Genomic DNA, 21,061 nt, shown 5'->3' with positions numbered 1-21,061 from the left:
GTTAGGAGGCCCCAGAAGGCCTCAAACCGGCCAAAAATCAGCTGCAAGGTGCGCGCGTGCACAGTGCGGTATGTTTGCCTGCAGCTCGCGTGCCGGCACGAATGGCTCTGCATGCCACTTGTGGCAAGCGTGCCATAGGTTCACCATCATGGCTGTAGATGGTTTATGACTGCAATTGTGGGCTCAATTATGATTGTAAGTCGAGGACTATCTGTTCACGGCTGTAATTGCAGGTTCAAATATGGTCATAAATCAAGGGCTATGATTGTAATTGTGGGTTGAATTATTGTCATAAGTCAAGGACTATCTTTACATGACTGATGGCCATAACTATGGGCTTAATGATGGTTGTAAGTGGAGGACGATTTCTTTATGGCTGTCATTGTGGGTTTAACGATGGCCGTAAGTCCAAGACGATCTCTGGATGATTGATGGCCATAATTGTGGGCTCAATGACAGTCATAAGCCGAAGACTACCTGCCCAAAGCTTGGGGGATAGAACAAATGTTCTTTCGGAGTCCTTTCCTTTTTTTCCCCCCACTTGAAGCTGCCATCCATTTCAATGATTCCTCCATCGTCTTTTTCTCCCCGGGGATTAATTATTTTTCATTTTACAAGAAGGGAGATGATGACAGCCGAATGGCGACCTAATTCTTGCAATGATGTTGTACATAATTAAGTTTGCCGCCTTGAATGAATAGTGTTGGATTGTCTCCATTATCCTTCTGTAATTCTATCTTCTTCTTTTTATATATATAAAAGGGAAATGCCACTCACGCGTCATCACAACATCCCCAGAACTGCAAAGCCTGCAAACTTGAAATGTGGCACCTAGATTCCTCTTGGCTCCTAGGGGCTCACTAAGAAAGGATTTTTGGAAATGACCATCAGAGCATTAGTATTTCCTATATTATTATTATTATTATTATTATTATTATTATTATTATTATTATTATTATTATTATTATTATTATTATTATTATTATTATTATTATTATTCTCCCTCCCCACCTGAAAAGAAATCCCTCCCAAAGGCAAAACACAAGCAGAGGAGTTTCAGTTTTAGTTTCAGAGCACCAAGCAGCTTTAGGGCAGAACAGTTGAGCTAAGCCACGCCCAGGCTCCTTGCTGTCTCCTTCTTGCTCACACATCAAATACTCTTTCAGTTTCCAAACAGCCCTCAACTCTCTCACTGACAGGACGCTAGCCAGGTGAATACTGATGGAGGCTGGTAGGCAGAGGCAGAATTTCCCCCCCCCCCTTATTTTCCAACCCATAAACTAAGCCCGACCACATAGTTTCGTAGTGAAACACGGGTACCCTGCTAGTAATTCTATAGCCACGTTTCTCACAACCAGATCGCTCAAAGAGCTCATTCCCACCCTTCGATTAGCCGTGGTTTCATCGTGGGCAGATGAGAATTGGCTTGGCCTCGGGGACCCATCAGAGGGGAATTGATGTGTTGTGGTTCGCCAGCAGCAGGTGCGGACGGCTGAGGTCTCGGAGAGCGAGGACTCAGGTGAGGGGCCTGCGTGGGATGCAGGGATGGGGCCAGGACCCTCAGGGAGTGGAGTACTGCCTTTGGAGCTTGTGGAGACTGGCAGCAGTGAGGAAGAGGCCCCCGAGGAGCCTGTGCCCAGTGCGCATGTGCACAGGGCTGCTCGAAGGAAAGAGCAGCTGCAGCAGCACGGGTGACTCAGGAGTAAGGCTGCAAGGTGATGGCCCCTCCCTTAAGGGATAAAAGCCAGCTGAGAAACCGGAGTTCTTTGCAGGAAGCAAAGACATTTTTGCACTCAAGCCTTGTGGGCGTTTAGACTGTCTTGGTTGGAGTTTGGAGATTCTTTGTGTTTGAAATATTTCTGGGCAACTTTATCTCGTGTTCTTGGCAGCCTCGCACCACCTTGGCAAAGCTCGTTCTTATCAGAGACGATGAGTTTGAAACAGCCTTTTCACCGGGAAGGAACAGGAATTCGTAAAGAATCATTACAAGGTTTTGCTTTTACCTCTGTTTGGTGTTTGTTTGCTTTGAATGAGGCTTGAGTCAGAACAGGGTGGCTTGATGAAACCCCAAAACTGGGTTTGTTTGCAACTGGGTTAAAAGCAGGTTGTGTGAAGGAGGGCCGCCGGTGAATAAGAGGGGGGCGGTTGGGGGGGGTGTCTTTCCATGAAAAAGAGCCAGGTGGGAGAGTTATCCTTGCGATGAACCCACCCACTAATGGCGAGAAGTGAAACCGGGGTTCAGGGTAAGGGGGTGACGAGAAGAGGTGGGAGGGAAGGGCTTCGCAGGTGGGAGGGAGCTGCCCACCTGCACGTCTTGGTTCTCTTCCTGAAGCCCTTGGCCCACTTGTGGAGGAGCGAATTCTCCCGTCTGTAGCAGGTGTAGAGCCCCAGGAGCAGAGCAGTTACAACCAGCAGGGAGATGACCAGCAAAACAGTCAAGATGGCTTCATAATCTGTGAAAAGGTCCAAGCAGGAGGAGATGGTCACAGCTGCAGGCTTCGGTTGCCCAGACAGACTAGCATCCTTCCATCCCTTCCATCCACCCATCTGCTCTTCCATCCATCCATCCCTTCCATCCATCCATGCTTCCATCCTTATTTCCATCCTTCCTTCCTTCCATCCATCCCTTACAATCCATCTTTCCATCTGTCCATCCACCTTTCCATCCTTATTTCCTTCCTTCCTCCCTCCATCCCTCACTTACATTCATCCATTCTTCCACCTATCCATCCATCCTTTCGTCCTTTCCATCCATCATCTATTTATCCTTCCATCCATCCATGCTTCCATCCTTATTTCCATCCTTCCTTCCTTCCATCCCCCCATCCCTTCCATCCATCTATCCATCCATCCTTATTTCCATCCATCCATCCATCCATCCATCCATCCATCCATCCATCCATCCATCCCTTACAGAAGGCAGAGGAGGAAGAGCAGGAGGAGAAGGGGGAAGAAGCGGAGGGGAGGAGGAGAAGGAGGGGAGGAGGGGGGCAAGAAGAGGAGGGTGAAGAAGAGGCGAAGGAGGGGAGGAGGAAGAAGGGAAGGCAGAAGAGGAGGAGAAGGAAGGCTGAGGAAGAAGAGAAGGCTGAGGAAGAGGAGGAGGGGGAGAAGGAGAAGAAAAGAGAGATGGGGGAAGAAGGGGAAGAAGAAAATGAAGGCTGAGAAGGAGAAAGAAGGAAAAGAGGGAGGGAAAGGAGAAAGAGAAGGGAGGAGAAGCAGCAGGGGCTACTCACGGTCTTGCTGGACGGGGCCACTATCCACGCTGCCCCCAGCCCCGGCTTCGCAGAGCAGGAGGAGCCCAGCCAGCATCGCAGTGACAATTCTGGTTGCTGTTACACACCTAAGACAAGCAGAGAACCGGTGGAGTGAGGCCCAAAACTTATTCCGGGGCTCCAGGTACAGGAAAGCCAATACAGTCCTCAAAGCTCCAGAACCTCCTGATGCCATCCCAGGGTAGAATATTTCCCTTCACCCGCCCGAGTGCTTTTGTTTCCTTCCCGCCCCTCCACGCGAACCAGCAAACCTCCTTGGCTTCTTCCTTTTTTTTTTTTTTTTCCCTTTTCAACGGGCGCAGGCGTCCTAAAGAAATCCAGGAGGTCCTCGACTTACAACCACAACTGAGGGAAGCAGTGGTTCAACAAGACGTCGCGCGACGGCTTAGCTCAACCACCGCAACCCGTTAAAATAATCATTTATGGGGGGGTCATATAGCAGATGGAGACTGGGGGGTGGGGGGGAACCACAGGTTGTAAGTCAGAACACTGTCCCAATTTTAAAAAGTCGTTGAAAAATGACCCTAACTCTCTACTCCAAGCTTACTCCGAACCTACTCCGAGCCTGAAAATATCCTGGTTACATTTTGGCACGTAGGATTGGCAACGTCGGGGTGGAGAGACTGCCGATTAAATGATGCATTCATCTTCTATTCCAAGACGTAGGTACTCCTCGACTTACAACCACAGCGGAAACCCCAAATTTCCGTCGCTAAGCAAGACAGTTGTGAAGTGATTTAACCCCTCTCCCCAATTTTACGACCTTTTTCTTCCCACAGTTGTTCAGTGAATCTCTGTGGTTGTTAAGTTAGTAAAAAAAAAAAAAAACTAACCCTCCGGTCAGGGGTGGGATTCCAAAAAATCCCAGCATCCGGTTCACTGCCCGGTTGCTGGGTGGGCGTGGCCACAGTGGGCGTGGCCTACCAGAACTTCCAGGAACTTCCCAAAGCTTCCGCGCAGACCCTGCACTTACCTGCATCAAAAATGGGCTGCTTGGAGGCTCCTGGGAGAGGAGGGGGCCAGCCAGTTGTTCAGATTTCTGGTTCGGCAAACCAGATGCAAATTTAACATCCGGTTTGCCCAAACCGATCCGAACTGGTAGAATCCCACCCTTGCCTCCAATCCTGACCCAGATTGGATCTTTACATTATCCAGGGACACCTATATCCGCCTTCATTTAGTAGTCAAACAGTGGTTAAGGGTAATCTGGCTTCCCACTCGGCTTGGCTCCTCAAAAGATTGCAAAAGGGGATGGGGTGACTCTGGAACACTGCGACCGTCATAAATACGAGCCCGTTGCCAAGCGCCTGAATTTTGATCCCATGACCACAGGGATGGTGCAATGGTCGTAAGCATGAAAAAAACAGCCATAAATCCTATTTTTTTTTTTTTTTTTACCAGTGCCAACTTTGAACAGTTGGCTGAGGAATTCTGGGAGTTGAAGTTCACAAGTCTTAAAGTTGCCAAGGTTGGAGACCCCTGATCTACGGGGCTGCTAGTGACATGTGCAAAAGGGTTTATTTGCACACCTGGCGTTGTGCCCCGCCAGTGCGCTGGTGGAGCTGGCAGCAGAGTCGGACAGTGAGGAGGTTGGGGAGGAACCTGGGTCAGTCTTGGAAGCTGAGGAAGGCTTGGTCGAGGACTCTGCATCGGAGGCAGAGATGGGGCCAGGGCAGGCTGACAGTTATCAGCTGCCTTCAGAGTCGGGCAGCAGTGAGGTGGGGGAGCAGCTGGAACCAGTTCCCAGCCTGCACATGCACAGAACTGCCAAAAGGAAGGCACAATTAAGAACTCAGCTTCGACGTGGGAGTAAGGCCACAGGTGGACAATGAAAGACCCTCTCATCAGGATTAAAAGAGAAGCGAAAGGGGAGGGGGCTTTTGCAGGAAAAAACTCGCCCGTTCGTTCGTTCCAGCCTCGTGAAGATTTGTCTATATAATGCAGCCTTCCCTGTCAGCACTGAGTGTGGAACTATTTACCAGGCAGCGTTCCAGGGTTGATAAAGGTCTGAGCTAATTAGTCTACCTTCGCAAGCCGTTGGCTGATTGTGAATGAAATAAATTCACATTAATGTAATAAAGGAGGTTTTTGCTGGGAGCTCAGAATAGGGGAGGCCTAGGACAGAACACCTGCCTCCAGGTCAAAAACGGCCTCTTGTCTGAACATTTCAATGCATTAAATGAAACTCTTGTCTCATTTTTTTCTGCCCAAAAAATATCCGCAAACAAAAAAAAAGTCAGCATCGAACTTCAGAAATAAATTAAAGGTTTTCACTGCTAACTCACCCCATGGCCGTTACATTTGGAGATGCATTTGTCCAGGTCGAAAAAGGAAGCGTTTTGACACCGCTGGTCTTTGCACACCTGCGAGGAAGTCACATTAGCAAATTAGCATTGATTTTAGAGTCAATTCTGATTTTAAAAAAATCTGAGCGATGGATTAGGTGCCATCAAGTCGCATCATCCCACGTAAATAGATTTTTTTTCTCTCCCAACAACCTGTCCTAAATTGGTCGTTCAAATGTTCAAAGAGTCACCCCCACTGGAGGCACCAACTTTGCTACTCATTGTTCAAATTGGATGCAGGAGGCAAGATGTGTACCCAAAATGAAGAATGCCAAATAAATGGGGGCAAGAAAAGCTGCCCATGGATTCCTTGGTCTCAAAGCAGAAGTAATTCTCCCAAGCGAGAGTCCCTCGAAGTTCTCCTTAATGAGTTTTATTGAGACGAAAAGGGGCGGGTTTGCAAGAAGTTTAAAATTGTTTTTCCACCCCCCCTTTAATGCAGGGGGTTCTTCAGAACACGGCTGCTTTGAAGACTTGTGGACTCCGACTCCTAGAATGCCCTAGCTGGCTGAGGAATGCTGGGAGTTGAAGTCCAGAAGTCTTAAAAAGTTGCCATGTTTGGAGATTCCCCTGCCTTAATAGATCGGGGAAGGGGATCCCGTGGGGTTGTACCGGTGTTTGTTCTATGACACAACAGTTGTTGTTGTCCGCCGGCAATCTGCGGAGATGGCAGCAGAGTCAGACAGTGGGGAGGAACATGGGCCAATCCGGGAGTCTGGGGAGGGCTTGGATGAAGTGTCCTGCATCCGATGCAGAGATGGGGCCAGGGCCCTCTGGGAGTTATGTGCTGATTCTGGAGCCTCCAGAATCTGGCAGCAGTGAGGCAGAGGAATAGCGGGAGCCTGTTCCCAGTGCGCGTGTGCACAGAACTGCCAGAAGGCAAGAACAGTTGAGACAAAAGGAGCGACTTGGGAGTAAGGCTTGGAGGTGATTGGTAAGACAAAAGAAATAAAGGAGGAGCAAAGGGACAGGAGTCTTTGCAGGAAGCAACTTTGTCCATACTGGTTGGTTTGAAACCTGAAGCTTGCTGTTGAATTTGTGCTCTGTTTTGGCCTTGTAGAACTAATTGGAAATTGAGTCGTTGGCAGCATTTGAAGGAAGATAAAAGTGGGTGCTTATCGGACTTATCCCGAAGGACTTTGGCAGACTTCTGTGGGACTCTTTACAAACTCTTTTGAGACTCATTACGAGCTGTGAATGACTAACATTCACAGCTGTTGAAATAAAGAAAAAGGGTTTGGGGACTAACATGTGTCCTCCATAAGCCTTGATCAAAACAACAGCATGGAGAAGACAGCAGGCGGCTATTATTCAGGGCTCTCCAACCTTGGCAACTTTTAAGCCTGGCAGATTTCAACTCCCAGCAAAGCTGGCTGGGGAATTCTGGGAGTTGAAGTCCACCAGGCTTAAAGTTGTCAAGGTTCGAGACCCCTGAACTCAATCTGTATTTACTGTATCCTGAGCACTTTGTGAAGCTTTCACCATCTGCTGTCAACTCGTAAAGCTTTCCTGGCTCAGCTACAAGCAGAAGTATATTCCACACGTATCTTCTTCAAGGCTGTATCCCAAGCTACCGAGACCAACCGGAGAGGCGAGAGATGGGATCTCTACAGCCGGTGAAAGTGCTTAGTTGGAGAATGTGATTTATGACACACCCTGGAGGGAGCGGGGAGAAACAGGGTCATAGGTGGGCCATAAATTACGTCAGGCAGAGCTGACTTCATTTGGATACTTTGCCAAAGTTGCTCCTAATAAATAACTGGATTTCTTTTGAAACTTGGTTAAGGCTCATGGTTTACTTAGGGCATCCATCGGAACCCCTGACATCTGCATTCACACATGCATCACATTTGTGAAGAGATGCAGGTACCGAACCCGAAATTACAGGTTAGTCCTTGACTTACAGTGGTTCATTTAGTGACCGTTCAACTTTACAACGGCACCGAAAAACGTGACTTGCTGTCGTTTTTCACAAGTTACCACCTTTGCAATGTCCCCCGTGATCCAAATTCAGACGCTTGACGAACCGACTCGTATTTAGGACGGTCGCAGCGTCCTGGGGAGGAGTGGGGGGGGTGTGGGGTCCTGCCATCCTCTTTTGGGACCTTCTGAGAAACAAAGTCCACGGGAAAGCCGGTTTCACTTAGCAACCGTGTTGCCAACCGAACAGCCGCAGTGTATTTGCTTTGCAAACTGTGGAAGGAAAAGGTCGTCCAATGGAGTAAAAAACTCCCTTGACAGACGTCTCGCTTAGCAACATAATTTTGGGGCTGCACGGTGGTCATAAGTCGAGGAGTACCTGTACTTTTTCTAGCTTACCCTGCCGTTAAAATAGTCCAGCCGGTTTGCGGGTTATGACCAGTGGTGGGATTCAAAAATGTTTTTTACTACCGGTTCTGTGGGCGTGGCTTGGTGGGCGTGGCAGGGGAAGGATATGCTACAAAATCCCCATTTCCCTCCACACTCCACTAACCTGCTTTCCAGCTCTGTTTTCCTGTGCAGGGCAACCAAAGAAGTTGGAAGTTCAGCAGTGGTGGTATTCAAATTCTTTTACTACCGGTTTTGTGGGCATGGCGTGGCTGAGTGGGTGTGGCAGGGGAAGGATATACTGCAAAATCCCCCTTCCCTCCCCACCCACTAGCCTGCTTTCCAGCTCCGTTCTCCTGGGCAGGGCAACCAAAGGAGACCCAGCCGATCAGCTGGGACTCGATGAGAGGCAGAGAAGAGATGGGGCTGGCGGGGCCAGTCAGGGTGGGATTGGCCGGTTCTTCAAACTACTCAACATTTCCGCTACCAGTTCTCCAAAACCGATCCGAACCGGATGAATATACCACCTCTGGACATCACCCTTTGAGGACCTTGTGCCAGGGGTGATCTGCACAAACCCAGGTTCAATGGAGGTTAAAGAGAACCTGCAGATGTCCGAGAAGACTCTCCAATCCTTCAGGTCCGAGTTGACCCAAAGATGTTTTTCCCCAAAGGAAACTAGACCTTCTTGGGGGGGTTGTTCCTTGAAGACCTTTTGCTTCACATCCAAGAAGCTTCTTCAGGTCGAACTGGAGAAGAACGGAAGAAGCTTCTTGGATTAGAAGCAACACGTTTTTAGAAAAATAAAGCAAGAAAGTCCAGTTACCTTTTGGAAAAAGCACCACTGGGACAGAACCAGGACAGCCTTATGTGCAAATTTGGGGGTGCCCAGGCCGGGCTCTAGAAGTTCACCATAAATCCAGAGCGGTGGTGGGATTCAAATATTTTTACTATCGATTCTGTGGGCGTGGCTTGGTGGGTGTGGCAGGGGAAGGATGTACTGCAAAATTCCCCCTTCCCTTCCTACCCCATTGACCTGCTTTCCAGCTCCGTTCTCCTGGGCAGGGCAACCAAAGGAGACCCAGCCGATCAGCTGGGACTCGATGGGAGGCAGAGAAGAGATCGGGGTTGGCGGGGCCAATCAGAGGTGGGATTGGCCAGTTCTCTAAACTACTCCGAATTTCCGCTACCGGTTCTCCAGAACCGATCTGAACCGGCAGAATATACCACCTCTGGTTATGACCAATGTAGCCGCTATGTGAAACGTGCCACGGAGCCAGGACCTGTTGCGTCCCTGAAATGCAGAAAGTTAGAAACTGGTCGCTCTTCCCCTTCCCTTGAGGACTCACCAACCCATCTCCGCACTTGGTGCCTGTCATCACGAGACCCGGGTCGGAGAGGTCTCCCTCGTCATCCTTGGTGGCATAGACCAAAGTCCCCCGGCATTTGATCTCTTGCCCGTTAAACCGGATGGTGGTGTCCATGGAGATGGTGTTGGTGCCTTTGGGCTTGGCCGCTGGGCTTTGACACTGGATCTTTCCGCACTTGGCGTCTCTGGGAGGACAAAGAAGGAAGTCCAATAAGGAGGAGAATGAGAAGTTCCCCTGATGGTCTGGATGTTGTGATTAGCCGGCAGCAGGTGCTGGCGGCTGAGGAGAGCGAGGACTCAGATGAGGAGACAGGACCACTGGGGAGTGGGCTGCTGCCTTCAGAGATTGTGGGGGGCTGGCAGCAGCGATGAGGAGGTTCCCGAGGAGCCTGCGCCAATTGCACGTGCGCACAGGGCTGCTCGCAGAAAAGAGCAGCTGCAGCAGCACGGGCGACTCGGGAGTAAAGCTGCAAGGTAATGGCCCCTCCTTCAAGAAGATAAAAGCCAGCTGTGAATCCGACGTTCTTTGCAGGAAGCAAAGACGTTTTGAAACTCAGCCTCGTGGACATTCCAGCATCTTAGTTGGTATTTGAAGACTCTTGTGTTGGTAAAATATTTCTTATCTATGATTCTTGGCAGCCTCGCACAGTTTTGCCGAGGCTTGCGCTTACCAAAGTTAATTAGTTTGCAGCAGCCTTTTAACCGGGGATTCGTAAGAATCATTAAACGGTTTCTGTTCCCTTTGGTTCGTGTTTGTTTTCTTGGAAAAGGGTTTGGGTCCAAATACTGGATGACTCCCAGATGTCCTCGCAAAGCCAACTCTCAAGGAGGAGAAACTCAAGTCAGGAAGTTCGACCACCAGGTGCGGAAAGCTTTCGGGGTCCTTCTCCAAGGACGGAATCAAGGAAGGGATGGGAGGGACCGTCGACTCTACCCCAGGGGAGAAATGGGATGATGCCTATACTGGACGAAAGCCTTGGTTTGTGCCAATTTGGGGTGGGGTCTTTTTAATTGTTTTTGTTGTTGTTGGGCAATATTTATTTATTTCCAAATTTAAAACGTAAGATCAAAAGAGAAGAAAAGGGGAAAAAGGAACAGACCAAAGACAAGAAAGCAAGAAGGCATGTGGGCAGGAGGAGAGAGAGAGAGAGAGGGGGGAGGGAGAGAGAGAGGGAGGGAGGGGAGGGAGGGAGGGAGGGAGAGGAGAGAGAGAGAGAGAGAGAGAGAGAGAGAGAGAGAGAAGAGAAGAAAGAAAGAAAGAAAGAAAGAAAGAAAGAAAGAAAGAAAGAAAGAAAGAAAGAAAGAAAGAAAGAAAGAAAGAAAGAAAGAAAGAAAGAAAGAAAGAAGAGGGAGGGAGGGAGGAAATGGGAGAGGGAGGGAAGAGGGAGAAAGACAGAGAAAGAAAAGAGAGAAGAAGAAAGGGAGATGAAGGAAGGAATTGGGGGAGAGAGAGAAGAGGGAGAAAGACAGAGAGAGAGAAAAGAGAATGAGAGGAAGGAAGGAAGGAAGGAAGGAAGGAAGGAAGGAAGGAAGGAAGGAAGGAAGGAAGGAAGGAAGGAAGGAAGGAAGGAAAGAAAAGAAAGGAGGGAGGGAGGGAGAGAGAAGGAGGGAGGGAGGGAGGGAAGAGGGAGAAAGACAGAGAAAAGAGAGAATGAAAGGAAGGAAGGAAAAGAAAGAAGGGAGGGAGGAAGGAGAGGAAGGAATTGGGGAGGGGGCAAGAGGGAGAAAGACAGAGAGAGAGAAAAGAGAATGAAAGGAAGGAAGGAAGGAAGGAAGGAAGGAAGGAAGGAAGGAAGGAAGGAAGGAAGGAAGGAAGGAAGGAAGGAAGGAAGGAAGAGAAAGAAAGAAGGGAGGGAGGGAGGGAGGGAAGGAGGGAGGGAGGGAGCAAATGGGGAGGGAGGGAAGAGGGAGAAAGACATAGAGAGAGAAAAGAGAGAATGAAAGGAAGGAAGGAAAGAAAGGAAGGGAGGGAGGAAGGAAGGAAGGAGAGGAAGGAATTGGGGGAGGGAGGGAAGAGGGAGAAAGACACAGAGAGAAAAGAGAATGAAAGGAAGGAAGGAACGAAAAGAAAGGAAGGAAGGAATTGGGGAGGGAAGGAACAGGGAGGAAGACAGAGAGAAAGAAAAGAGAGAAAGAAAGAGAAGAAGGAAGGAAGGAAGGAGGAAGGGAGGGGAGGGGGAGAAAAGAGAGAAGGAAGGAAGGAAAGAAGAAAATATGTGTAAAACAAAACATCGAACATACACACAAAATGTCCTTGGGGAATAATCCCAGCTACAAAGATCTATTATGAGTCAAGCCACTGGGCCTACCCTCTATCCACTGTAAAAAAAAACAAAAAAACCCCAACCACAGCTGCCCCTGAACCAGGATCCAGACTGCAAGCTCTGGGTTGCTGCTGCTGCTGCTGCTGCTGCAAACTTCCCCTGACTTGGCAACATCTGGAAGTCAAGGACTGGGCTTCCCAGAAGGAACATCTGGATCCCTCAGCCGGTAGGCACTTACCTCTTGGCGCATTTCACGTAGTTGCCATGCCGGTCCTTCCCACAGTTGCCGTACATGTCGCCGGCCCTGTTAACATCCTGGAAACAGGCATCGGGGGCCGGCCAAGCACCTGGGGGGAAGAGACGGTCTGATTTAGCACCCCTTGCCAAATAGGCCCTCCCCAAATTTACAAGTCCTCGAACTTACGACCAGAATGGAGCCCAAACTTTCTGCTGTTCACCTGTTAGATGTTTAATTTATCGTTTTGGTATTTCTCCTTGTTAATTTTAAGGCCGGCTACTTCCCCGAATTTTCCTATCTCCTGTGTTAATTTTGGTCCCTTCTCCAATGGTTCTTCTATGAAGAAGACTAGGTCATCGGCGAATGCTTGGACCTTATATTCTTCTTTGTGTCTATTTTAAGTCTTCTTATCGCCCGATTTGATCTTATTCTTGTTAGCAGAATCTTCAAGGTCAGGATAAAGAGCAGAGGTGACAATGGACAGCCTTGCCGTACTGAAGTTACAACAGCATTGAAAAATGGGGGTTCTAATCCCGACTAACGCATGAAAGGCGGTTGGGTGACTTTGGGCCAATCCCCAGGAGACAGGGAGTTCTAGTCCCGCCTTAGGCATGAAAGCCGGTTGGGTGACTTTGGACCAATCACCAGGAGACAGGGAGTTCTAGTCCCGCCTTAGGCAGGAAAGCCGGCTGGGTGACTTTGGACCAATCACCAGGAGACAGGGAGTTGTAGTACCGCCTTAGGCATGAAAGCCAGTTGGGTGACTTTGGACCAATCACCAGGTGACAGGGAGTTCTAGTCCCGCCTTAGGCATGAAAGCCGGTTGGGTGACTTTGGACCAATCACCAGGAGACAGGGAGTTGTAGTACCGCCTTAGGCATGAAAGCCGGCTGACTTTGGGCCAATCACCAGGAGACAGGGAATTCTAGTCCCGCCTTAGGCATGAAAGCCAGCTGGGTGACTTTGGACCGATCACCAGGAGACAGGGAGTTGTAGTCCTGCCTTAGGCATGAAAGCCGGCTGGGTGACTTTGGGCCAATCACCAGGAGACTGGGAGTTGTAGTACCGCCTTAGGCATGAAAGCCAACTGGGTGACTTTGGGCCAATCACCAGGAGACAGTGAGTTCTAGTCCAGCCTTAGGCATGAAAGCCGGCTGACTTTGGGCCAATCACCAGGAGACAGGGAATTCTAGTCCCGCCTTAGGCATGAAAGCCAGCTGGGTGACTTTGGACCGATCACCAGGAGACAGGGAGTTCTAGTTCCGCCTTAGGCATGAAAGCCAACTGGGTGACTTTGGGCCAATCACCAGGAGACAGTGAGTTCTAGTCCCGCCTTAGACATGAAAGGCAACTGGGTGACTTTGGGCCAATCACCAGGAGACTGGGAGTTGTAGTACCGCCTTAGGCATGAAAGCCAACTGGGTGACTTTGGGCCAATCACCAGGATACAGTGAGTTCTAGTCCAGCCTTAGGCATGAAAGCCGGCTGACTTTGGGCCAATCACCAGGAGACAGGGAATTCTAGTCCCGCCTTAGGCATGAAAACCAGCCCGGTGACTTTGGACCAATCACCAGGAAACAGGGAGGTGTAGTCCCACCTTAGGCATGAAAGCCAACTGGGTGACTTTGGGCCAATCACCAGGAGACAGTGAGTTCTAGTTCCGCCTTAGGCATGAAAGCCGGCTGGGTTACTTTGGACCAATCACCAGGAGACAGGGAGTTCTAGTCCAGCCTTAGGCATGAAAGCCAGCTGGGTGATTTTTAGCCCGTCCCTCTCTCTCAGCTCAACCCACCTCACATGGCTGTTGTTGTGGGGAAAATAGTAGGAGGAAGGCGTGTTAGATGTATCCGCCATCTTGATTTATTAGTAAAAGGCAGGATACAAACCAATAAACAAAAGCCACTGGCTGAGAGAGGGAGGGAAGGAGATGCTCACCTCGCCCCCACAGCTGGATGCATTGTTGATGGTGCGTCATGCACATGCCGTTGTAACAATACTCCTCTCCGTGGGAACACGTTGAGCCATCCAACAAGTAGACATTGGCAGGACAGTAGGGTGAAGCGCCCGTACAATATTCCGGGAGATCACACGATCCAGCTGGCTCCCGACACATGATCCCGGCCGTCTTGAGCTATGGAAAACAACAAGGGAAACAACAGACAGATAAATTTCCACCGAAGAAGTAAACATCAGCCAAGATTCATCTCCGTCATCTGGGCCATCTTTGATGGGATGCAGCGAATGGTGGTTGTGGAGAACAAACACACAGGAGAGCATAGCCATGGGACGACAAGTTGATGACCAGAGAACCCTCTGAAGGTCTCTGGAAGGAATGGCCATCCTGCCTCGGTCAATCTTAAGATCCCTTCTTCCAAGCAAAAATATCTTCTACTAGCTCGATACTCGCGCTTCACTATGAAACGATGTGTTCGGGGCTTAGTTTATGGGGTGGAAAATAAGTGGGGGGAAATTCTGCCTCTGCCTACCAGCATCCATCAGTATTCACCTGGCTAGCATCCTGTCAGTGAGAGAGTTGAGGGCTGTTTGGAAACTGAAAGAGTATTTGATGTGTGAGCAAGAAGGAGACAGCAAGGAGCCTGGGCGTGGCTTAGCTCAACTGTTCTGTACTAAAGCTGCTTGGTGCTAAAACTGAAACTCCTCTGCTTGTGTTTTGCATTTGGAAGATATATTTTTTTTCAGGTGGGGAGGGGGAGTAGGACTCCTTAGCATCAGAGCGTGTTAATAATAATATAAGAAATACTAAATGCTCTGATGGTCATTTGGAAAAATCCTTTCTTAGTGAGCACCTAGGAGCCAAGAGGAACAGACGTGCCCAATTTCAAGTTTGTAGGCTTGACGGTTCTGGAGATTTTGGGATGATGCATGAGTGGTCTTTCGCTTTTATAGATAGATTGTGGGGGAATGTAGTCTGGATTCCCAGCAGGGAGGGGGCCGCATTTCAGTGGAGCGAGAGACAATTCATTTAAGAGAGTTTGTGTATGAGAAAGAGGGTGAAGACAGCTCCTGCCTAATCGATCCCAAAATATATTTTTAATGAGTTCAAGTAGTTACTTTATTATTTTTTATTGCTTCATTTGTTTATTTATAACCCATCTTATTATTATAATAAATAACTCAAGGTGGTGAACATAAGGCCTTATTTTTTTTTTCTCATTGCAAATGTCCTCGACAGACGGTCCTCATTTAGCGACCGCCTGGTTATGTTCACTATTGCGACGGAGATGAAAAAGTCACTTTCCCAACCAATTCTCGCACTGACGACCTTCGCAGGTCTCGTAAAGCCAAGGAAAGTTCGAAGGAACACTGTTAATTAAGTTTTGCTTAAAGATCAAGTTGCCACTCCCAACTGTGGTCGCTAAACCGGGACTATCTGTACTGAACGCTCCCGTTTCCACTTCCTCCCAAATCAAGTCAGACCCTTTGGCTCAGGGTTGGGATGCAAATATTCTTTACTACCAGTTCTGTGGGCATGGCTAGGTAGAAGTGGCTAGGTGGGCATGGTCATGTGACTGCGTGGGCGTGGCTTCTTCCTCTTTTTTTGCAGCACACACACACAACCCGCGCTCCATTTTTTATTATTTTTTTTTGCCCCCTGAGCAAAGCAGTAAGACAGCAAGGGGGATTCCGGCACAGCTGATCATCAGAACAGCTGATCGTCGGCAAAAAAAAGAAATCAATACTGGTTCAGCCGAATGGTAGCATTTTTTTACTACCGGTTCACCTGAACTGGGTTGAACTGGTAGAATACCACCACTGCTTTGGCCCCAAGGGTTCCCATGCTCCACAGCCTTGGCCCACATTATCCTTTTATTACCTTGCAGGAATTACAACATTCTCCATGGGCGCACTCCGCGTCGGCTTTCAGCGTGCAATTCTGGGCATTACAGCAAAGATTGGTGCACTCCTGTGGGGAGAAAAATAGATTTTTTTTCACTCAGCATCACTGGGATTTGGGGTTGGGAAGCCCAGCACATTCGCAGGGTCTCTGCCAAAAAAAGCTTTGATTATTATAAAAAGTTCCCTTTAGGAACATGGATTCCCATGTGTTGATGCTATCACGCCTTTTCCCTTTTGATTTATTTGACTTTCATCCCGCCTTATTATTTTCACAAATAACTCAAGGTGGGGAATATATCCAAAAGACCTTCCTATTTCTATTCTATTTCTTCTATTTTTTTCCCCACAACGACCCTGTGAGGTGGGACGGACTGTCCCAAAGTCACCCAGACGGATTTCATAGCTAAGGCAGGACTAGAACTCACTATCATCTGGTGACTAACCCGAAGTCATCCAATTGACTTTCCTGCTTAAGACAAAACTAGAACTCCCCAACTCTGTGTAATTGGCCCAAAATCACCCAGTTGGCTTTCCAACTTAGGACAAAACTAGAACTTCCCATCTCTGGGTGATTAGCCCAAAGTCATCCAGCTGGCTTTCCTGTCTAAGACAAAACTAGAACTCACCGTCACTGGGTGATTGACCCAACGTAACCCAGTTGGCTTTCCTGCCTAAGACAAAACTAGAATTCACCATCACCGGGTGATTGACCCAACATAACCCAGTTGGCTTTCCTGCCTAAGACAAAACTAGAACTCACCGTCACCGGGTGATTAAAGTCACCAGTTGCTTTCCTCAACCTAACGTAACCCCAGTTGGCTTTCCTGCCTAAGACAAAACTAGAACTCACCGTCACAGGGTGATTGATCACCAACGTACAAGTCACCCAGTTGGCTTTCCTGTCTAAGACAAAACTAGAATTCACCATCACCGGGTGATTGGACCCAACGTAACCCAGCTGGCTTTCCTGCCTAAGACAAAACTAGAATTCACCATCACCGGGTGATTGGCCCAAAGTCACCCAGTTGGCTTTCCTGCCTAAGACAAAACTAGAACTCACCATCACCGGGTGATTGGCCCAACGTAACCCAGTTGGCTTTCCTGCCTAAGACAAAACTAGAATTCACCATCACCGGGTGATTGGCCCAAAGTCACCCAGCTGGCTTTCCTGTCTAAGACAAAACTAGAACTCACTGTCACAGGGTGATTGACCCAACGTAACCCAGTTGGCTTTCCTGCCTAACACAAAACTAGAACTCACCATCACCGGGTGATTGACCCAACGTAACCCAGTTGGCTTTCCTGCCTAAGACAAAACTAGAACTCACCATCACCGGGTGATTGACCCAACGTAACCCAGTTGGCTTTCCTGTCTAAGACAAAACTAGAACTCACCATCACCGGGTGATTGGCCCAACGTAACCCAGTTGGCTTTCCTGTCTAAGACAAAACTAGAATTCACCATCACCGGGTGATTGGCCCAAAGTTGGATTTCCTGTCTGGGACAAAACTAGAAATCACCGTCTCCTGGTTAAGCCAGCACCTTAACCCCTAAACCAATTTTCTCCATCAGATCTTTGGGTTTTAACCCTCTCCCAGTCTCGCCATCAGACTCTAACCCTGCGGCTTTGCTCCCGGACAGTCCTGCCGTCTCCCATCCCAGGTTCACTACCCCCCTCTTGCTTCCCAATGCCACCCAACACCCCCAACACCCAGCCTACCTCGGCCTCCCCACAGTCACATTCCTCTCCTTCCTCCAAAAATCCGTTGCCGCACTTCTTCCCCACTACCAGGTCTTTGGTGTCCGGCAGGTTGAAAAGGCAGACGCCTCCTCCCTTCTGGAAGTAGCCCTCCAACTGACTGCGGCTGCAGGAGCTGAAGACCCGGGGGAAGGGGTGCCTGGAATTTGGGGAGGGTGTGTGTGAGAGAGAGAGAGAGAGAGAGAACAACTCAGAACCCGAAAAGCCGGATTTTGCAGAGTTTCGCTAGCCGCTCCAAATCCGAGACGGCAGGCTCCATTTCTAAACGTTTCAAGAAGGTGGATTTACCGGAAGTCCTCAACTTATGACTACAATTGAGCCCCAAAACTGGTTAAGCAAGGCAGTGGTTAATGTTGTGGCCCACCTGGCAGCAGAATCGGACAGGAGTGAGGAGGCTGGGGAGTGTTGAGGTCATTCCCCGTTAGGAGAATGAGCGCATACAGGGAGACGTATTTGAGAGGAGTGTTTGAATAATACACACGCAGCACACAGATAACACTGTACAGTAAATGTAGGTTTTTACTTCCAGAAAGGTTTAAGCAAAGTTCAAAACAAGCAGTCCAAAGTCATTCACAGGTAAAATCAGTCAGTTTTTCAATCCAGGGATAATCCAATAACAAAGTCCAGTGTCAAAAACAGTTCAGTATCAGACTTACATCAAATCCATGAATATCAGTCAATTAGAAGGAATGGCAATACTCTCCAACAGAAGGAAACAGAGACTCACTCACTTCTTCTGAGACTAAGACTAAACAACCCAGGTTTCTGGCTCCATCTTATGGCCGTTAGAGAAACCACACCCAATTACACTTTTAGAATTCTCTTAAAGAGAAAGTATTAAAATGTCTATCCTGGTTTATATATTTCTAACCCAAATACCTGTTAGGTGACTTATATTCCTAACAGGGAGGAACCTGGGCCATTTCTGGAGGCTGAGGAAGGCTCGGACAAGGGCTCTGCATCAGAGGCAGAGATGGGGCCAGGGCAGGCCGGCAGTCATCAGCTGCCTTCGGGCTCAGACAGCAGTGAGGCGGGGAAGCGACTGGACCCACTTCCCAGACTGCACAATGCACAGAGCTGCCAAAAGGAAGGCACAATTAAGAACTCAGCTTCGACGTGGGAGTAAGGCCACAGGTGGACAATGAATGGCCCCTCCCATCAGGATTACAAGAGAAGCAAAAGGGGAGGGGGCTTTTGCAGGAAACAACTCGCTCGTTCGTTCGTTCCAGCCTCATGAAGATTTGTCTATATAACGCAGCCTTCCCTGTCAGCACTGAGCGTGGAACTATTTACCAGGCAGCGTTCCCAGGGTTGATAAAGGTCTGAGCTAATTAGTCTACCTTTGCCAAGCCATTGGCTGACTGTGAACGAAATAAATTCACATTAATGTAATAAAGGAAGTTTTTGCTGGGAGCTCAGAATTGACCTAGTGCTTTTTGGGGAGGCCTAGGACAGAACAGTTAAGTAAGCTTTGACCCATTTTATGACCAACCTTGTCAGAGTTGCTAAGGGAATGACTGCAGTTGTTCGGGACTCCCCGACTTACAGTCGTTTTTTTAGAGACCATTTCAAAGTTATAAAGGCACTGAAAAAAAAGGGATTTATGGCCATTTTTCACACTTACGACCGTTGCAGCCTCCCCAGGGTCACATGATCAAAATTCAGACGCTTGGCAACGGACCCGTATTTATGACGGTTGCAACATCCCCGGGGTCACGCTATCCGCTTTTGTGACCTTCGGACAAACAAAGTTGATGGGGGGAAGCCGAGATTCGCTTAACGACCGGGTTACTAACTAAGTCATTGTGGGGATTCACTTCATAATGGTAGCGGGAAAGGTTGCAAAACGGGAAAAAATTCACTCAAGAAAAAGTGTCACTCAACGACAGAAAATTTGGGCCCGATGGCTCCCTTTCACCCCCCTTTCTTGCCCCCATCGTTAAGTGGATCACGGACATTGTTAAGCCAGTAGCCCGGTTGTGAATGCGAATCCAGCTTCCTCGATGGCTTTGCTCATTGGAAGATCGCAAAAAGGGGATCGTGTGACACACACACACATGCCCCGAAAAACCACGACCGTCATAAATACGAGCCAGCCGCCAAGCATCCGAAATTTCAATCACGTGACCCGGGGGCTGCTGCAACAGTCCTAAGCTTTTTTCAGGGCTGTCATAACTTGGAACGGTCACTAAATGAACGGTCGTAAGTCGAGAACTCAAAGGGACGCGGTGGCTCAGGGGCTAAGACGCTGAGCTTGTTGATCGAAAAGGTCGGCAGTTCGAATCCCTAGCGCTGCGTCACGGAGGGAGCTCCCGTTCCTTGTCTCAGCTTCTGCCAACCTGGCAGTTCGAAAGCACGTAAAAAATGCGAGTAGAAAAATAGGGACCCCTTTAGTGGGAAGGGAACAGCGGTCTGTGCGCCTTCGGCATTTAGTCCTGCCGGCCACATGACCACGGAGACGTCTCCGGACAGCGCTGACTCTTCTTCGGCTTTGTAACGGAGACGAGAGCGGTGACCCCTAGAGCTGGAAACGACTAGCACGGATGTCTCCGGACTTCTTGGCATACAGGGTGGGCTCCGGAAAAAAATGGACTGCCAAGATGTTTCTTCCAGCCCTTGTTTTGCACAGTGTCTTTAAATCCCCTGTTTTACACACTTACACACACACACACACTTTGTCTTTAACAACTCCTCTTTGCTACTGTACAGCTGTTCGACTCCCGACAGTCCTGCAATTTTCACATAACCTGGTTTTAATTTACATTTTGTTGCGGTTTCCTCTGTAGAATCTGGCTGGAAAAGCAGGCGGGAGGATGGGAGACGGGAAATTCTCAGCCCCCCCTCCCACTCCCAGAACTTAACTGCACCAGGAACTAATTAAAAGCCCTTTCCCCTAATTCAAAGTTTATTGCCTTATCCCTTGTAAACACAAAAGCGCTTTAAAAGGGGCCGTTACGAGGCTGAGCTGCGCATTCTTCTGACAAATAAGCCCACATAAAGTAGCTATTTCCCCTATAAGCCAGCTTCCAGATGTGGAGAGGAGGGTAAAACCTACGAAGGGCGGTTTGTGGGGATTTGGGAATGTTTAATTTAATGAAAAGAAGGACCAGGGGTGACATGAGAACAGCTTGAATAGAGGGTTGGACTAGAACAGGGGTCACTAACCTTTTGGACCTCGGGGACCACCAAGCTCATCATTTTAAATCCCGCGGACCAGAGACCCTGGGAAAATCCCCCCAAAAAAGTCTGCAGGAAAATTCCCCACCCCGTTTTCCTACCGATCGATCGTTCTTTATTTGGGATCGCAGGAGACCGTCTCCAGCTCCGTTCTCAGGGGGAAAGAGAGAGAGAAAGGGAGAGACTTTTGGCTTCATGCAAGGAAAGCAGCAGAAGCCGCAGAAGTCTTCCTTTCTCTCCCCCAAACTCTGCCAAAAAAAGAGTCTTTGTGAGACTCGTCGCGTCGGTGCAGCCTCTTGGAGCTGGAGGCCCTGCAGGGTCCCAAAGACTCATTTCTGGCGGAGTTTGGGGGAGAGAAAGAAAGACTTTGACTACTTTCCTTGCGTGCAGCCAAAAGCAGAAGAAGAAAGAAGCGGAAAGAAGCAGCCCGGTGGCCAGGCCAGGCACGTGGGGCGAGTGGGGCAAGTTCTC

General features: G+C 49.0%; 1 protein-coding gene across 1 annotated transcript in view; it reads right to left on the bottom strand.

Annotated features, from left to right (window-relative positions):
• Positions 1 to 21,061, bottom strand: part of ADAM33 (ADAM metallopeptidase domain 33) — a 106,002-nt gene that overhangs the window by 14,382 nt on the left and 70,559 nt on the right. The window contains 9 exon segments of the mRNA XM_087962633.1: positions 2,306 to 2,453; positions 3,234 to 3,288; positions 3,290 to 3,340; positions 5,558 to 5,635; positions 9,274 to 9,478; positions 11,796 to 11,904; positions 13,731 to 13,926; positions 15,631 to 15,720; positions 17,375 to 17,552. Coding sequence (XP_087818759.1) covers positions 2,306 to 2,453; positions 3,234 to 3,288; positions 3,290 to 3,340; positions 5,558 to 5,635; positions 9,274 to 9,478; positions 11,796 to 11,904; positions 13,731 to 13,926; positions 15,631 to 15,720; positions 17,375 to 17,552 — 1,110 coding nt within the window.

Source organism: Notechis scutatus, chromosome 4 (assembly GCF_049901735.1).
Source record: "Notechis scutatus isolate UNSWTSFEM ecotype Mainland chromosome 4, rNotScu1.2, whole genome shotgun sequence".
NCBI lineage: Eukaryota > Metazoa > Chordata > Lepidosauria > Squamata > Elapidae > Notechis > Notechis scutatus.
Note: the sequence above shows the minus strand (reverse complement) of the source record. Positions and strands in the feature narration are given on the sequence as shown.